The following is a 13,618-nucleotide window of genomic DNA, read 5'->3' as shown; positions in this document are numbered from 1 at the left end:
ATCAAGTTCACTCACTCACTCTGTCTCAATTTATGAAAGATTTAAGTTGAACTCTAGAATTTTGTCATGACATTATTTACATTATTTACAAACTTATCTATTATATAAACAAGGTGAATTGAGTCCTGTTTTAATCTTCTATTCCTCAAGAAACCACGAACTTAATTAATTTTTGTGATTGACGCTTAGTTTATAGAAGAAACCTAATTAGAGAAAAATGGAAAATAGGTACTTTTTTCATTCCCATGGGAAATCTCAAAATTAAAATCAACTTTCGAAAGAAAAGTCATTCACATTCCTTAAATAAGTGTCTTCACTTCGCTCATTGACATTTAGAAAAGACCAAATTTAGTGAGACCTTCGGCGGCCAGGGTATCGAATTCCTAAGGGACTTCTAACCCGTTGAAATGCGCCCTAGCCTCTACCCGAAGAGCTTGACCGAAAATATGAAAACCCTGCCGAGCATTACTAACGTGCATGTGGCCGTAATAAAAGTAATAAACTGACGTTAATCATTTCTGTATTTGCAGCTATACAATGAAATACTCACCATACTGAATATTGACGAAGTCTTCGAATAATCTCTTCTTGAAGTTCATGTTAGGCTTCGACTTCAGAATCTGGCGCACTTCTTCCTCCAGCCCAGCTGAGAACTGGGTGAGTTGACTGGCCACTGTGTCGATTGCAGTGACGAACGAATAGCTCTCGTTCTCACTTGAGAGACACAGCAGATCAGAGGCAGTCTGAAATTGAAGCAACACTTTTTATTCAGGACAGTTAAATCAATTCAGTTTTTCAAAAAAAAAAACGTATACAAGCGTCCGTAAAATCAAGGATGTAAATTGTCCAAATCAAGGGAAAAAATCGTCCAACTCAGCAAAAAATTAATCCTATCTTACCTGTGTGAGACGATCTCCCAAATTTGCGAAGAAACTTCCTTGCTCCTCAATGCTATTCAGCTCTGATAGTTTACTGGTGTAGACTTCGTCCAGCTGCTTGATCAAATCGTCCTCGTTTTTCTTCAGAATGTCGTGCAGCTTTTGGAACAACTTTCTGAAAAAAAAACATTATATTAAGTCACATTAACTTTTCGGGCAAATATGTGGCAATACTCTTTTCGGTTTTCAGGACTGAACGCATTTCATCAAATCAAAATCGCATTTTTATACCTGAAATCAACTTTTCACTCATTTCAACACGTATCTGCGTCAAAAGTTCTGATTAACTAATGCATCCCAATTTTCTTATCAATAAAGATGCTCAAGGTCACCAATATTGCCAACACTCTGAGACTGTTTTCGCGCTCCCCTATTTTATTTTTTCTAAACTTCAACTTACGAAAACTTTTTTGAATTATTTTTGAGTTCATAACTACAATGACACACTGTCTGAGTCTACAAATAAACAAACTGCAACTTTTGCATGTTATCATCCCTTTGAAAAAAAAATAATTAACAACTTTCTGCTGCAATTTTGCGAAAGGAGCTGGAAAAGTCCAATATGTTATTCACTATCAATGAAAGTCTTAATGCGCTTTGCATAGCATGTGATGCTCTTTTTTACTATTCACAATTGATTTCAAAAGATAAGCTGGCCCACCTCGCGTTTTGAGCGTTGCTTTCCTTTTCAGCGTCCAACCCTTTCTTCAAATTCTCCATTCGTTTGTTATACGCATGTATATTGGCCTGGAACCTCTTACCACATTCCACTTTGCTCTTCACGTGACATTTTAACTCCACTCCTGTCAAGTGACTGTGACCTTAAAGTCATCAAACGACTGATAACGTTTGACAGGGCTGCCCAATAAAATCAATCGGTGATTGTCTGTCAACCAAGTCTATCTGACACATAGAAAACTTATACGACCCTGTTTTGACCTGGGTTTTTTTTATTGAGATTGAGTCAAACTTTTTCAAATCAATTCGAAATCTTTCAAATGAAGCGAGTAAAACTAAGGTGTAAGAAATGAGACGTTCAACTCAGAAGAAACTCGATTAAAGAAATTTAACAATGCTATCTAGTTCCTGTACAAGTAGCACTACAAGGTTCCGTCAACAGAAAAAAAGTTTTGTTCAAAATTGGGTTTTTCTGTGTGCAGGGAAAGGGAGGAGATATACAAAACTTAGCCCGGAAAACTATTAGAGGACAGCTAAAGCTGGAAATACCTTTTTGATAATTTTTGAAATTTTTGCATTGATGCAGAAGGACAAGGGTAATTTCAAAAACAGACCTATAGCAATGAAAAGTAAATCCCTACATGACTTCAAAATCGGTTAATTTTGTCAATTACTTCAGTTTTCTTATAAAATTGAAGTTTTTTACAAGAGCGTGTTAGGTTGAAGTATGCTTAAAACGTTGCTCATTAGATTTGGGTGGGTAGTTTTTGAGAGAAGTCAAAAAGTTTCAAAAAAAAAACGTAAAAAAATCGATGGTCATAACTTTTTGTGTAAAAAAAAACTGGTCGTAACCGCTTATACAGTGGAGCTTCCCACAACCCGTTTTTCACACTGAAATCAATATCTCAGAATCGGGAGGGTAGTTTTCGAGAAGATGAAAAAAAAATCCAGAAATTTGTGTTAAAAAGTCCCCCCACACACTTTTTCGAAGGCTGTGGAAAGTGGGGTAATTTCAAAAAAGAGACTGGGGGAGTATGCAGGCACACATGGGAGTGGTCGGACTTCCCATTGGTACCACTCTTTTGAAAATCGGTCAGGTAGTTTTCGAGAAAACCGAAAAACAAAAATTGATTTTGTTGGAGATTTCATGCTGGAAAGTGCTCAATGAATTATCAAAAATGAGACTTTATAGCTCAATTCATTCTTTACGCTTTCTGCTCGCTCAAATTAAAACCGACACAAAAAACTTGACCCTTAATTTGTAGATGTCGTTCGAATCACTACTGTAAGTGCTTTATATGATATATCAATCGATCTATTCTGATTATCATTTGCGGTACCTGATTTCGGGTGGACAAAAAATGAAAATTAAGAACAAACACACTCGAAGACAAAGTTTCTCCCTATTTCAGTGATCGGAGCAAAACTGATTAAGTGATGATGTTAACCTGAGATGTTATGGCTAGTAAGACATGCATCACACATCGGTCGCTTCAATTTCAGACAAAATGAAACCAGAGGTTCCTTGTGCTTCCTGCATTTGGCTAGTCTCGATGACGCTTGGGAGAGAAACTGGCCACTGCTGGATGCGACGCAAGCAAATACTGCATGACCCTGATAAAAAAACTACCAATCACTTGAACAGTTCTTATCACGATTAATGCGAAAATAGCGCTATCGACGCTAAGAATGCCCTAACAAGGATTGTTTAATACGAAACGGCATGACAACCATGGTTTCTTTTAAATTCAACACAAAAAACAACTGCTTCATGGCAAATTTATCAATGCATAATTTGCAACAGTGAAATGTCACCTTGTTCTGAAGGCAGTGATGATCGAAACACTGACTGCACATGACAGTTCTGGCAGTCAGTTTATGACCAGTCTCCAGAATGCTCACAAAGTTGGAAGTAGGCGGAGGACGGGAGTCCCCTCTGCCTTGATCACGTGATTGACTGCAGGTTAGACACGTGAACATCAGAGTGTTCTCGTGGATTTCAGCCTCACACGACGGACATTCGACAAATACGTTCTCAGACTTATCTAGACAATCGCAAATCCTCAATAATTTTATACTGAAATTGTTCTTAGAATGTTTTTAAAAATTAAATACCTGTAGAGCTCAGAATAGTCAGCACATTGCGTACATAATCATGATTCCCAAAAGCATCGATCTATAATCAAAAAGAAAAGACATTTACACAATTTCCTTTACAATAGTTGCCTTTCTTTTACTCAAATAGAGCAGCTCAAACCACACGCTGTTCAAATGTCTGGCCAATTAAATTCAGATAAAACAAATTTTTACAAGTTCATGCGGCGTGTATTTAATCTAGTACGTTATTCGATCTTCAACTAACATTTTTGACAGTGTTGACCGCATCACATCCATTACATTTAATCTGCGAAGACTGCGCGTCGAAATTTTTCTGAAGGCAGTCTAGACAAGCAGTATGCATGCAAGACATAATCTTCGGATCATTAGACAGGTTCCGACAGAAGACGCATCTGAACAAGTCGGCACAGCCCAAATTATACAACTTCATTGCAAGCCTAAAAAAACAACTCACGATATAATTTATTTAGAGAAATGAACATCAGTTGTCAATGATATCTGAGACTAACTATCAATTAGACATCAGGCATTTCAGTACGTCTCGGAGTGTTCCATTGTTTAGGCAAAAACCGACTATGTGTAAAACAGCTGCGAAAAATCCTGCAACATACTTAAAACTCAAAAAATGCTCATTTGAGAATTTCATCTCAAACGAAAGAAGCTTTTTGAGAAAAAGGGAACTTCGGAAATCATATCTCAGATAATTTAAGAAATGAGGTTCCAGTCGTTGCTACTTCAAAAAAAAGGAAGAATTAAACCTCGTTTTAAAAGCTTAGATTAAAAATATCAGAGAAGTTTGCAGCAAAAACACTTGGAATTGATTAAGTGCACTGCACCATTACAAAAAATATCAAAACTTTCGATTATAATACAAAAGTCGCTCAACTTCCTGGACTACCGGAACAACTGACCTTTGTTCTCACGAGAATGCATACTACCTGTGCATAAAAAAAAGCGTTTCGAAAATTAGCTCTACCCAAATCAACTAAATGGGCGATAAAATCTTACGATAAAAACAAGTAAACTCTGGTCTACGGTTAAAGGTTTATTGAACACCAATGCCAAAACTCCCAAGAAACAGACCTCTTATCTTTGACAACGAAATCATTCACAACACACAAAAAAAATCTCTAATAAATTCAATCAACAGTTGACTCCACACACAAGCAAGAACAAAAGATCAAACAATTAGAACTAAAGGAGGTGAAATTTTCAGTCAAAATGGTGGAAGGTGCAATAAAGTCCATTGAGAAAAGCAAAGCGCTTGCACTTGATAAGATTGCTCCAATTTACTGACAATTCATTGGAAAACAAGCTACAAAAACCTCAGTAAGTTGATAAGCCTCTCATTGATTAATGCAACCATACCTGTTAACTGAAAACAAGGAAGAGTAATACTCCTGGCTAAATTTGGTAAAAATTCCGAGCAAGGTAAGTGCTACCAGCCAACTGAGCTGCTCTCCCCAGTGGCAAAACTCATCGAACGTCTACTTTTGCCCGAATTCAATTTTAATGTAATTTCTCAGGAACAACAACACGGGTTCAGAAAAAGGTCGACTACCACTGCCCTTAATTCTATCTCATTCTGCATTAAAGCTCGTTTGAACCAGGCACAACATATCAAAGAACATTAATGGTCGCCCTAGACTTGACTGCAGCCTTTGATGCCGTTGACTACAACCATCTGCTCAACGACATCGCCAGCTCGAATCTTTACAATAACACCAAGGGATGGATTCTTGTCTACCTGCGAGGTAAAGATACTTATTTAGAATTTAAAAACATAAAAATCCAAACTGAGGAAGGTGAAACAAGGTGTCCCACAAGGCAGAAACCTTTCACTATCTAAAGATAAGTCCACAACATCAATATTCTCAACTTGGACCAATGAATGTAATTTAAACCAAAGGTTATGGTTAACGGAACTAACCTACTCACTACCCCAATATTCTAGGAGTAACATTTAACAACCAACTGAATTTAAGTGAACACTGCACTAAGACATTTGACAAACTGCAAAAAAAAAAGAAACAATGTACTTAAAAAACTTGCTGGCACTACTTGGGATTTCTCCAAAAAAAACACTCAGTGTAACTTATAAGGCAATTGGAAGGAGTGTCCTGTACTACGCAGCTCCACTTTACTACGCAGCTCCACTTCATTGCAAGCCTAAAAAAACAACTCACGATATAATATATTTAGAGAAATGAACATCAGTTGTCAATGATATTAGAGACTAAATATCAATTAGACATCAGGCATTTCAGTTCGTCTCGGAGTGTTCCATTGTTTAGGCAAACTCCGACTATGTTGAAAACAGCTGCGAAAAATCCTGCAACATACTTAAAACTCAAAAAATGCTCATTTGAGAATTTCATCTCAAACGAAAGAAGCTTTTTGAGAAAAGGGGAACTTCGGAAATCATATGAAATCATATCTCAGATAACTTAAGAAATGAGGTTCCAATCGTTGCTACTTCAAAAAAGGGAAAAAAAGGAAGAATTAAAACTCGTTTTAAAAGCTTAGATTAAAAATATCAGAGAAGTTTGCAGCAAAAACACTTGGAATTGATTAAGTGCACTGCACCATTACAAAAAATATGAAAACTTTCGATTATTATACAAAAGTCGCTCAACTTCCTGGATTACCGGAACAACTGACCTTTGTTCTCACGAGAATGCATACTACCTGTGCAAAAAAAACGTTTCGAAAATTAGCTCTACCCAAATCAACTAAAAAGGCGATAAAATCTTCCGGAAAAAAATTTGCGGCGCGGCATCTAGACATATACCTCAAGGACTTATAAAAGAGGTGAAGCCGAACTTTCTAACAGACGCTCTTAAACTCTCCGAAATAAGGGAACATCTTCCAAAACAACATCCCGGAGACGCCAAAATAAATGAACTAAGTAGAAAAATCGAAAAATTAGTTGAAGATAACAAAAGAACTAAATGGATTGAGTTGATCATCGAGGGGCAACAAGTAAACTCTGGTCTACGGTTAAAGGTTTATTGAACACCAATGCCAAAACTCCCAAGAAACAGACCTATTATCTTTGACAACGAATTCATTCACAACACACAAAAAAAATCTCTAATAAATTCAATCAACAGTTGACTCCACACACAAGCAAGAACAAAAGTTATTCGTAAGATCAAACAATTAGAACTAAAGGAGGTGAAATTTTCAGTCAAAATGGTGGAAGGTGCAATAAAGTCCAGTGAGAAAAGCAAAGCGCTTGCACTTGATAACATTGCTCCAATTTACTGACAATTCATTGGAAAACAAGCTACAAAAACCTCAGTAAGTTGATAAGCGTCTCCTTGATTAATGCAACTATACCTGTTAACTGAAAACAAGGAAGAGTAATACTCCTGGCTAAATTTGGTAAAGATTCCGAGCAAGGTAAGTGCTACCAGCCAACTGAGCTGCTCTCTCCAAAGGCAAAACTCATCGAACGTCTACTTTTGTCCGAATTCAATTTTAATGTAATTTCTCAGGAACAACAACACGGGTTCAGAAAAAAGGTCGACTACCACTGCCCTTAATTCTATCTCATTCTGCATTAAAGCTCGTTTGAACCAGGCACAACATATCAAAGAACATTAATGGTCGCCCTAGACTTGACTGCAGCCTTTGATGCCGTTGACTACAACCATCTGCTCAACGACATCGCCATCTCGAATCTTTACAATAACACCAAGGGATGGATTCTTGTCTACCTGCGAGGTAAACATACTTAATTAGAATTTAAAAACATAAAAATCCAAACTGAGGAAGGTGAAACAAGGTGTCCCACAAGGTAGAAACCTTTCACTATCTAAAGATAAGTCCACAACATCAATATTCTCAACTTGGACCAACGAATGTAATTTAAAACCAAAGGTTATGGTTAACGGAACTAACCTACTCACTACTCGCCACCCCAATATTCCAGGAGTAACATTTAACAACCAACTGAATTTAAGTGAACACTGCACTAAGACATGTGACAAACTGCAAAAAAAAAGAAATAATGTACTTAAAAAACTTGCTGGCACTAATTGGGATTGCTCCAAACAAACACTCAGTGTAACTTATAAGGCAATTGGAAGGAGTGTCCTGTACTACGCAGCTCCACTTTGGACGCCCACACTTAGTTACACCATCTCGCAACGTTTACAAATAAAACAAAACAACACGTTTAGATTAACAACGGGATGCTTAAGAGTCAGTAACATAACATATTTATATGAGACTAGAATTCTACCGGTTGAAAAACACAATCAAATGCTTTCTAAACAGTTTCTTCTCGGGATTTGTTTTACGGGGTGCAATACTTTGCTTTGGGGGTTGTAGTCAAAAAGAAGCAAGAAATAAGTTACTTGTGTTGAAATTTTAAACTCCTTCGAAAAACTCATATTGTGTTACTTGAAACTAAAACATAAGCAACCAATCAAAGATTGGAAAAAAGTAATGAACGCAAGTAAACATAAAAAACAGTTTCTCGAAAAAATCTCAACTTTCGAATTTAAAAGAAAAAAATAGCTGCCCTTTAAGGTCTTTAAATTCTAGAACGATTTATGATTGGTGATTTTTTGATAACATGAACCCAACTAGAGAAAATTGGATCACTAGGAAAAGTTTTTATTCAGCTGGAAATCTAAAAATGAAATTCTACTTTCGTTTCGATACAAGAACTCGTACACATTTTTTGTGCCATTTCCACGTTCGTATTTGGAGAGTGCTACGTACGTCACTTTCAGCAGATGAATTTCAATTGAACTCAAAAAAAGCATATATAACTAAATGCATTCATAAAAGCATGAATGCACATCTATAGTTATTAGAGCATTTTAAGACTTTTTCCTGATAAAAAAAATCACGAAGACCTATATAAGAGTCTTCACTACGTTCATTACTCTTTAAGATTTAAAATACAGCTTGTGAAAACTTTTTTTACTGAGACAAGGAGTAACGCGTTCACCTAAGTGCATTCATAAATGCTTTATTATGTATGATGAATGCACATCTGTAGTTATTAGAGACGTTTCCTGAAAACAAAAAATTCAGCAAGACCTATATGCTGCACATGAACGTAATAAGCTGAACTAGATTAAGCGAATAATTCACCGATGGAATTTTTTGCAAAGAACAAAAGTTGCCCTTAGCAAAAATAAGCAAAATACGGCGTAAAGAAGCTCTAAAAACATCAAATAAAGGAATATGCCAAAAAAATAGAACCAAATTCAAACTTAAAGAAAACCGGCATCATACGTGAAACGAACATGAAATTCCGCAGCAAGAATCTTATCTTAACCACTTGGACAAGACACCTTGCTTTCGACTACTTCCACGCATATTTGGTATTAAAATGTGCGATAGAGGTTGAAAAAAGTGGCCTGACCTCATAATCACAAATTCAGAAAAAATATATATGGCCTTAAAGCTCGTTGACTTTCAAAAACAATTTTGCTTGACACTTTTTTGATAAAACTAACCCAAACTGGACCAATAAAAAAATTTATTTCGTATTTCGCTGCGAAACCTGATAAATAAATTCCACTTTCGAAACATAATAATCGAAACTTTTAATAAAAGAAATAAATTTCAAAAAAATCAAAGGTCAAAACGCGAAAAATTGAAATTGAGCGCTCTAAAATTTTCACCTGAAAATAATTATCACGATTTATATAAAAAGTCTTCCTTCTTCCATTTACTCATTATCAAAGCAACGACTATCTAACAGAAAATATCAGTAACTAAGTCTTGAGAACAATATTCGAAAAAAATTTCATATGTATTTCCTCTGCACGTACTCAGTTGTGTTCCAGACGCTCCAAACGGGAACAGTAGACAACAAAGCTTTGCCAAGTGCTTTGTTGTAAAAAGATTTTCAGCTTTTAAATCTTACCTTAAGCTTATGATTTTTTCATCACCTTAGATGCGCGCTTTTGAGATGCAACCAATCGTAAACCTGTGAAAGAGGCACATATGTTCGGATCAGTGATCAGCTTCGCTCGGAAATCATTATACGCATACCGTAAACTCTTCACTCGTCAAAATATGCAATATAATCCATCGAGCTGAACAAAGCTTTGAAGACAGGTATTAAGACATTAAGTCTTTTTTGGATAAACTTAACAAGCTGATACATTTTATTCTTTCAAAACAGGCCAAAAAGTCACACCCGAATGAAAAACGCTATTGCAAACAAATAAACCGAACAAAACGAAAATATCATATGAAAAAAAACATCTTTCTAACCCTGTGAATCTTCCTTTCGATTAAAACGCCATTTGTTTCATGCATCCTGTTCAAACTCAAACTTATAATTTAGCTTTGACATATAACATCTCATTCCAGTACAAAAACCAGACCAAAAACCAACAACAAAAAATCTGAAATTCCGTAAAATATCGAAAGAAATACAATTGCAACCTTTTTAATAATCTTAATAATTTAAACCACTGGAACAACAGAAGGACAATTACTAGGGGAAAAGCAAAGAGCAAAAAAACCAGACACAGAGGCGAAGCCGAGCTTTGCACCATTGCGATACAGAAAGACACCGAACCGTAGAAATTGAAAAACGCCAAAAAACCACACCCAAAATTTTCATGTTTGTCTCAAAAGGAAAATCTTTTTGATGAAAACATGTGGCAGAAAGCAAAAGTCAGCATTAAAATAACCTAAAAAACTACCGAGCGGTAAGTACGCAGACAAAACAGGGAAAAAGGTCATAAAACCAAATTTGCAACTTTTAAAAGCAGAAAGTGTAGATACGCCTGCGAATTTTCTGTCAAAAACCCATGAGCCATTATTTTGAATCGATTAGCAACACAATTCTCAATAATATTCTCAGACGAGGATCCCCAACAAACTAAGAACTAAGACGAAAAATACACCAGCTTAAACGTGAATTGTAAATGAAAAAAAAAACAAAGCACTACACAGAAAGAGAAGACCAAGAAAGGAGACTTAGCCTAATTGTTGCGATAAATTTATTAAATAGTTTCAGAGAAAGAAAATGAATACCATTGATAAAGACTGTGCGAATGTTGAGATGCCACCTCTCAAATTTTATGACCAGACCCCTGTCTGCTGTAACCCATCTGCCAAACGAACTTGCATTGAATTGAGCCCGTGTGGAGAGGAATCATCTATTGAAGAAAAACTGAATCTAGCAAAGAAGGTTGAAAATGCGATATCAAATTCATTTAAAGCGTTGATCCCGAAGTTGCTTGATGACATCAAAGTAAAAATCAAAGAAGTTATAAATTTGGCGATAACAGAAGCAATATCAAAAGTGAAAGATAAACTAATGATATGGGTAAAGGGCGAAATATCTCACAACGAAAAGAAGGTCAATCTCAAAACACTGTCGGAGTCTGAGTTGTTAGAGAATTACAACCGCAGGGATAATGTGAAAATTCTCGGGCTCAAAGAAACAAATGACGGGCAAAAGGAGACGGAAACAACAATAAAAAAAGTTGTTGACATAAGCAATGCACTAGAGGCCCAAATATCAGAGAACGATATATCTATTGCGCATAGGCTACCATCTCGAAACGCCGGCAACAAGCCAGTAATTAATAGATTTGCCAGAAGAATAAAGAAAATCGAACTCCTAAAAAAGAAAAAGACTTTGGTAAACCATGAAGAGTTGAGAGATATCAAAATATTCGAAGATCTAAGTGCTGCAAGAGTCAATTTCCTCAAAATCATGAGGTCGTATGAGAAAATTCAACCCACTTGGACCCGCGAAGGAATTTTTTTTTTTTCATTTGGAAAGCAGACGAAAAGTTGTACAAAATTAATGGGCTGTATGAAGGTGGTCAGTTCCTGGAATATAAATTGGATGTTGTTAGAAACTGTTTCAATGGTGTTTTTCGGAGCTCAGCCGGACAAATGGGATCGTGAAATATATAAAGTGCAGGAACCAATTAGCCATAAAATTATTGATGCTACTGTTAACTTATTACTTTCTAATGTACGATCATTAAAAAAACACCATGAAGATGTGGAAGCAATTCTAAGTAGTCTCGAGTCTCCTATAAATTTACTATGTCTTACATAAACGTGGCTTCGTGAAATTGATGATGTTAACTTGTTTAAAATCACAGGTTTCCATACCATCATAACTAATACCAGAAAAACTAGAGGAGGGGGAACTATGATACAGCTAGGCGATAAGGTTAACTTATTAGAACAGCTTGAGAGTGGCATTCCAGAATCCTTATCAATCCTTGTTGAAGTTAGTGGTAAACAATTTATAGTTGTACTGGCATATGTACCCCCACGATATAATAAAATTATATTTGTCGATGAGCTCGATAAGGAACTAGAGCGTCTTGCTCAGTATAAAGTACCGATAATTCTAACGGGAGATTATCAACATCGATACACTACAGAAAAATAAGTTACAGCAATCATATCTGAACACAATAACAGCAAATGGGTTCGAACTTTTGAGTAAATCTGCAACTCGAATTAGTGACACATCTGAAACTTGTATAGACCATTTTAGTATCAGGAATTTAGAAAATCCAACCATTGAATTATGAGATAATGAATGCTTTTCTGATCACTACCCCATAATATTGAAATCTAATTTTGGCTTTAAAGGTGATTTATCAAGTTATTCATATCGTGATATGTCATTCTTAACAAAAGAAAATAAAATGAAGAATTTTTTGTTGAGTTTGAAACAAAACTTAGAAGATGCAAACCTGATCAGCGATAATAACATAGACCTTGCGTATAAAAAGTTCAATCACAGCTTAATGAAATCCACCTTTTTGCACCATTACGTAATATGATACACAAAAGCAAAACTAATGCTCCTTGGTTCGCTAAAGGCTTGAAGAGTTCGTTTATAAAAAAAAATCGCTTATACAAATTGTGGAAGTCAGACAAATTGAATTCTCTTTAAAAAGTTAACTTTCTTAACCAACGTCAAAAAGTCGAAAAGTTTATAAGAATCGCAAAAAAAGATCAAAAAATTTAAATGTATTGGTGACTCGAGACAAATATTTAAAGTTTTAAATGAAATAAATGACAAGACCGCAAAGTCATCAAAAGTTTCAGCTCTTTTAATCAATAACAAAAAATTATCTGACCCCGTTCTAATATCTAACGCTTTTAATGATTATTTCCCTTCGGTAGGAACCAAGTTAGCAAGCAAAATTGACCACGGGGAGCCAGTGATTAAAATAGAAGATGTAAGCCAATCTATGTATCTCTTTAATAGTACAATTTGTGAGATAATTGATGTGATAGAGCGTCTGAAGTCCAAGCATACTTGTGGCATCGATGAAATTAGTAACCTTTTTTTAAGTTAAAAGCAGGTATGTGTTAGCACCTTATTTAACATACTGAACTAATCTCTCATTTTGCTCCGGTATGTTTCCTCAAAGCCTCAAGTATGCTCGGGTTTTACCTCTTCATAAAGTTGATAGCAGAATAATTATGAGCAATTACCGTCCAATATCACTTTTAAGTAGCTGCAGCAAAGTTATTGAAAAAATCATGCACTCTCGATTATACAACTAGCTTGAAAAGTTTGAATTACTGTATCATCGTCAGTTTGGGTTCAAGGAGAAGTTTGCCACAGTTGATGCATTAGCTGAATTGACCGAAAGATTAAGACTAGGTGATGATAAAAACATTAAATTTAGCTTCTTCATTGATTTAAAAAAGGCATTTGATACGCTGGACCATAAAATTCTTTTGAGGAAACTAGAATGCTATGGAGTACGTGGAAATTGCTACAAATGGTTCGAAAGCTATCTATCCAATAGGTATCAATGTGTACATGTAAACAACTGTTCATCTGATTTGTTGCAAGTAAACACGGGAATACCTCAAGGCTCTGTTTTAGGCCCTCTCTTGTTTATTGTTTA

The 13,618-nt window shown here is 35.7% G+C and overlaps 2 protein-coding genes across 5 annotated transcripts in view; one reads left to right on the top strand and one right to left on the bottom strand.

Annotated features, from left to right (window-relative positions):
• LOC134852494 (uncharacterized) overlaps positions 1-4,168 on the bottom strand; it is a 32,101-nt gene extending 27,933 nt beyond the window's left edge. For all 4 annotated transcript variants that reach the window (XM_063868556.1, XM_063868563.1, XM_063868573.1 and 1 more), the window contains exons 1-7: positions 3,979-4,168; positions 3,732-3,792; positions 3,432-3,661; positions 3,065-3,230; positions 1,600-1,759; positions 900-1,053; positions 551-743 (exon numbers count right to left, since the gene is read on the bottom strand). In XM_063868556.1, the coding sequence (XP_063724626.1) occupies positions 551-743; positions 900-1,053; positions 1,600-1,759; positions 3,065-3,230; positions 3,432-3,661; positions 3,732-3,792; positions 3,979-4,164 (1,150 nt within the window). In that variant the 5' untranslated portion in view covers positions 4,165-4,168. The remainder of the gene's footprint in view (positions 1-550; positions 744-899; positions 1,054-1,599; positions 1,760-3,064; positions 3,231-3,431; positions 3,662-3,731; positions 3,793-3,978) is intronic.
• Positions 1-13,618, top strand: part of LOC134852955 (voltage-gated hydrogen channel 1-like) — a 376,534-nt gene that overhangs the window by 50,632 nt on the left and 312,284 nt on the right. The gene's annotated exons all lie outside the window — the stretch shown is intronic.

This window comes from Symsagittifera roscoffensis, chromosome 1 (assembly GCF_963678635.1).
Source record: "Symsagittifera roscoffensis chromosome 1, txSymRosc1.1, whole genome shotgun sequence".
Taxonomy (NCBI): domain Eukaryota; kingdom Metazoa; phylum Xenacoelomorpha; order Acoela; family Convolutidae; genus Symsagittifera; species Symsagittifera roscoffensis.
Note: the sequence above shows the minus strand (reverse complement) of the source record. Positions and strands in the feature narration are given on the sequence as shown.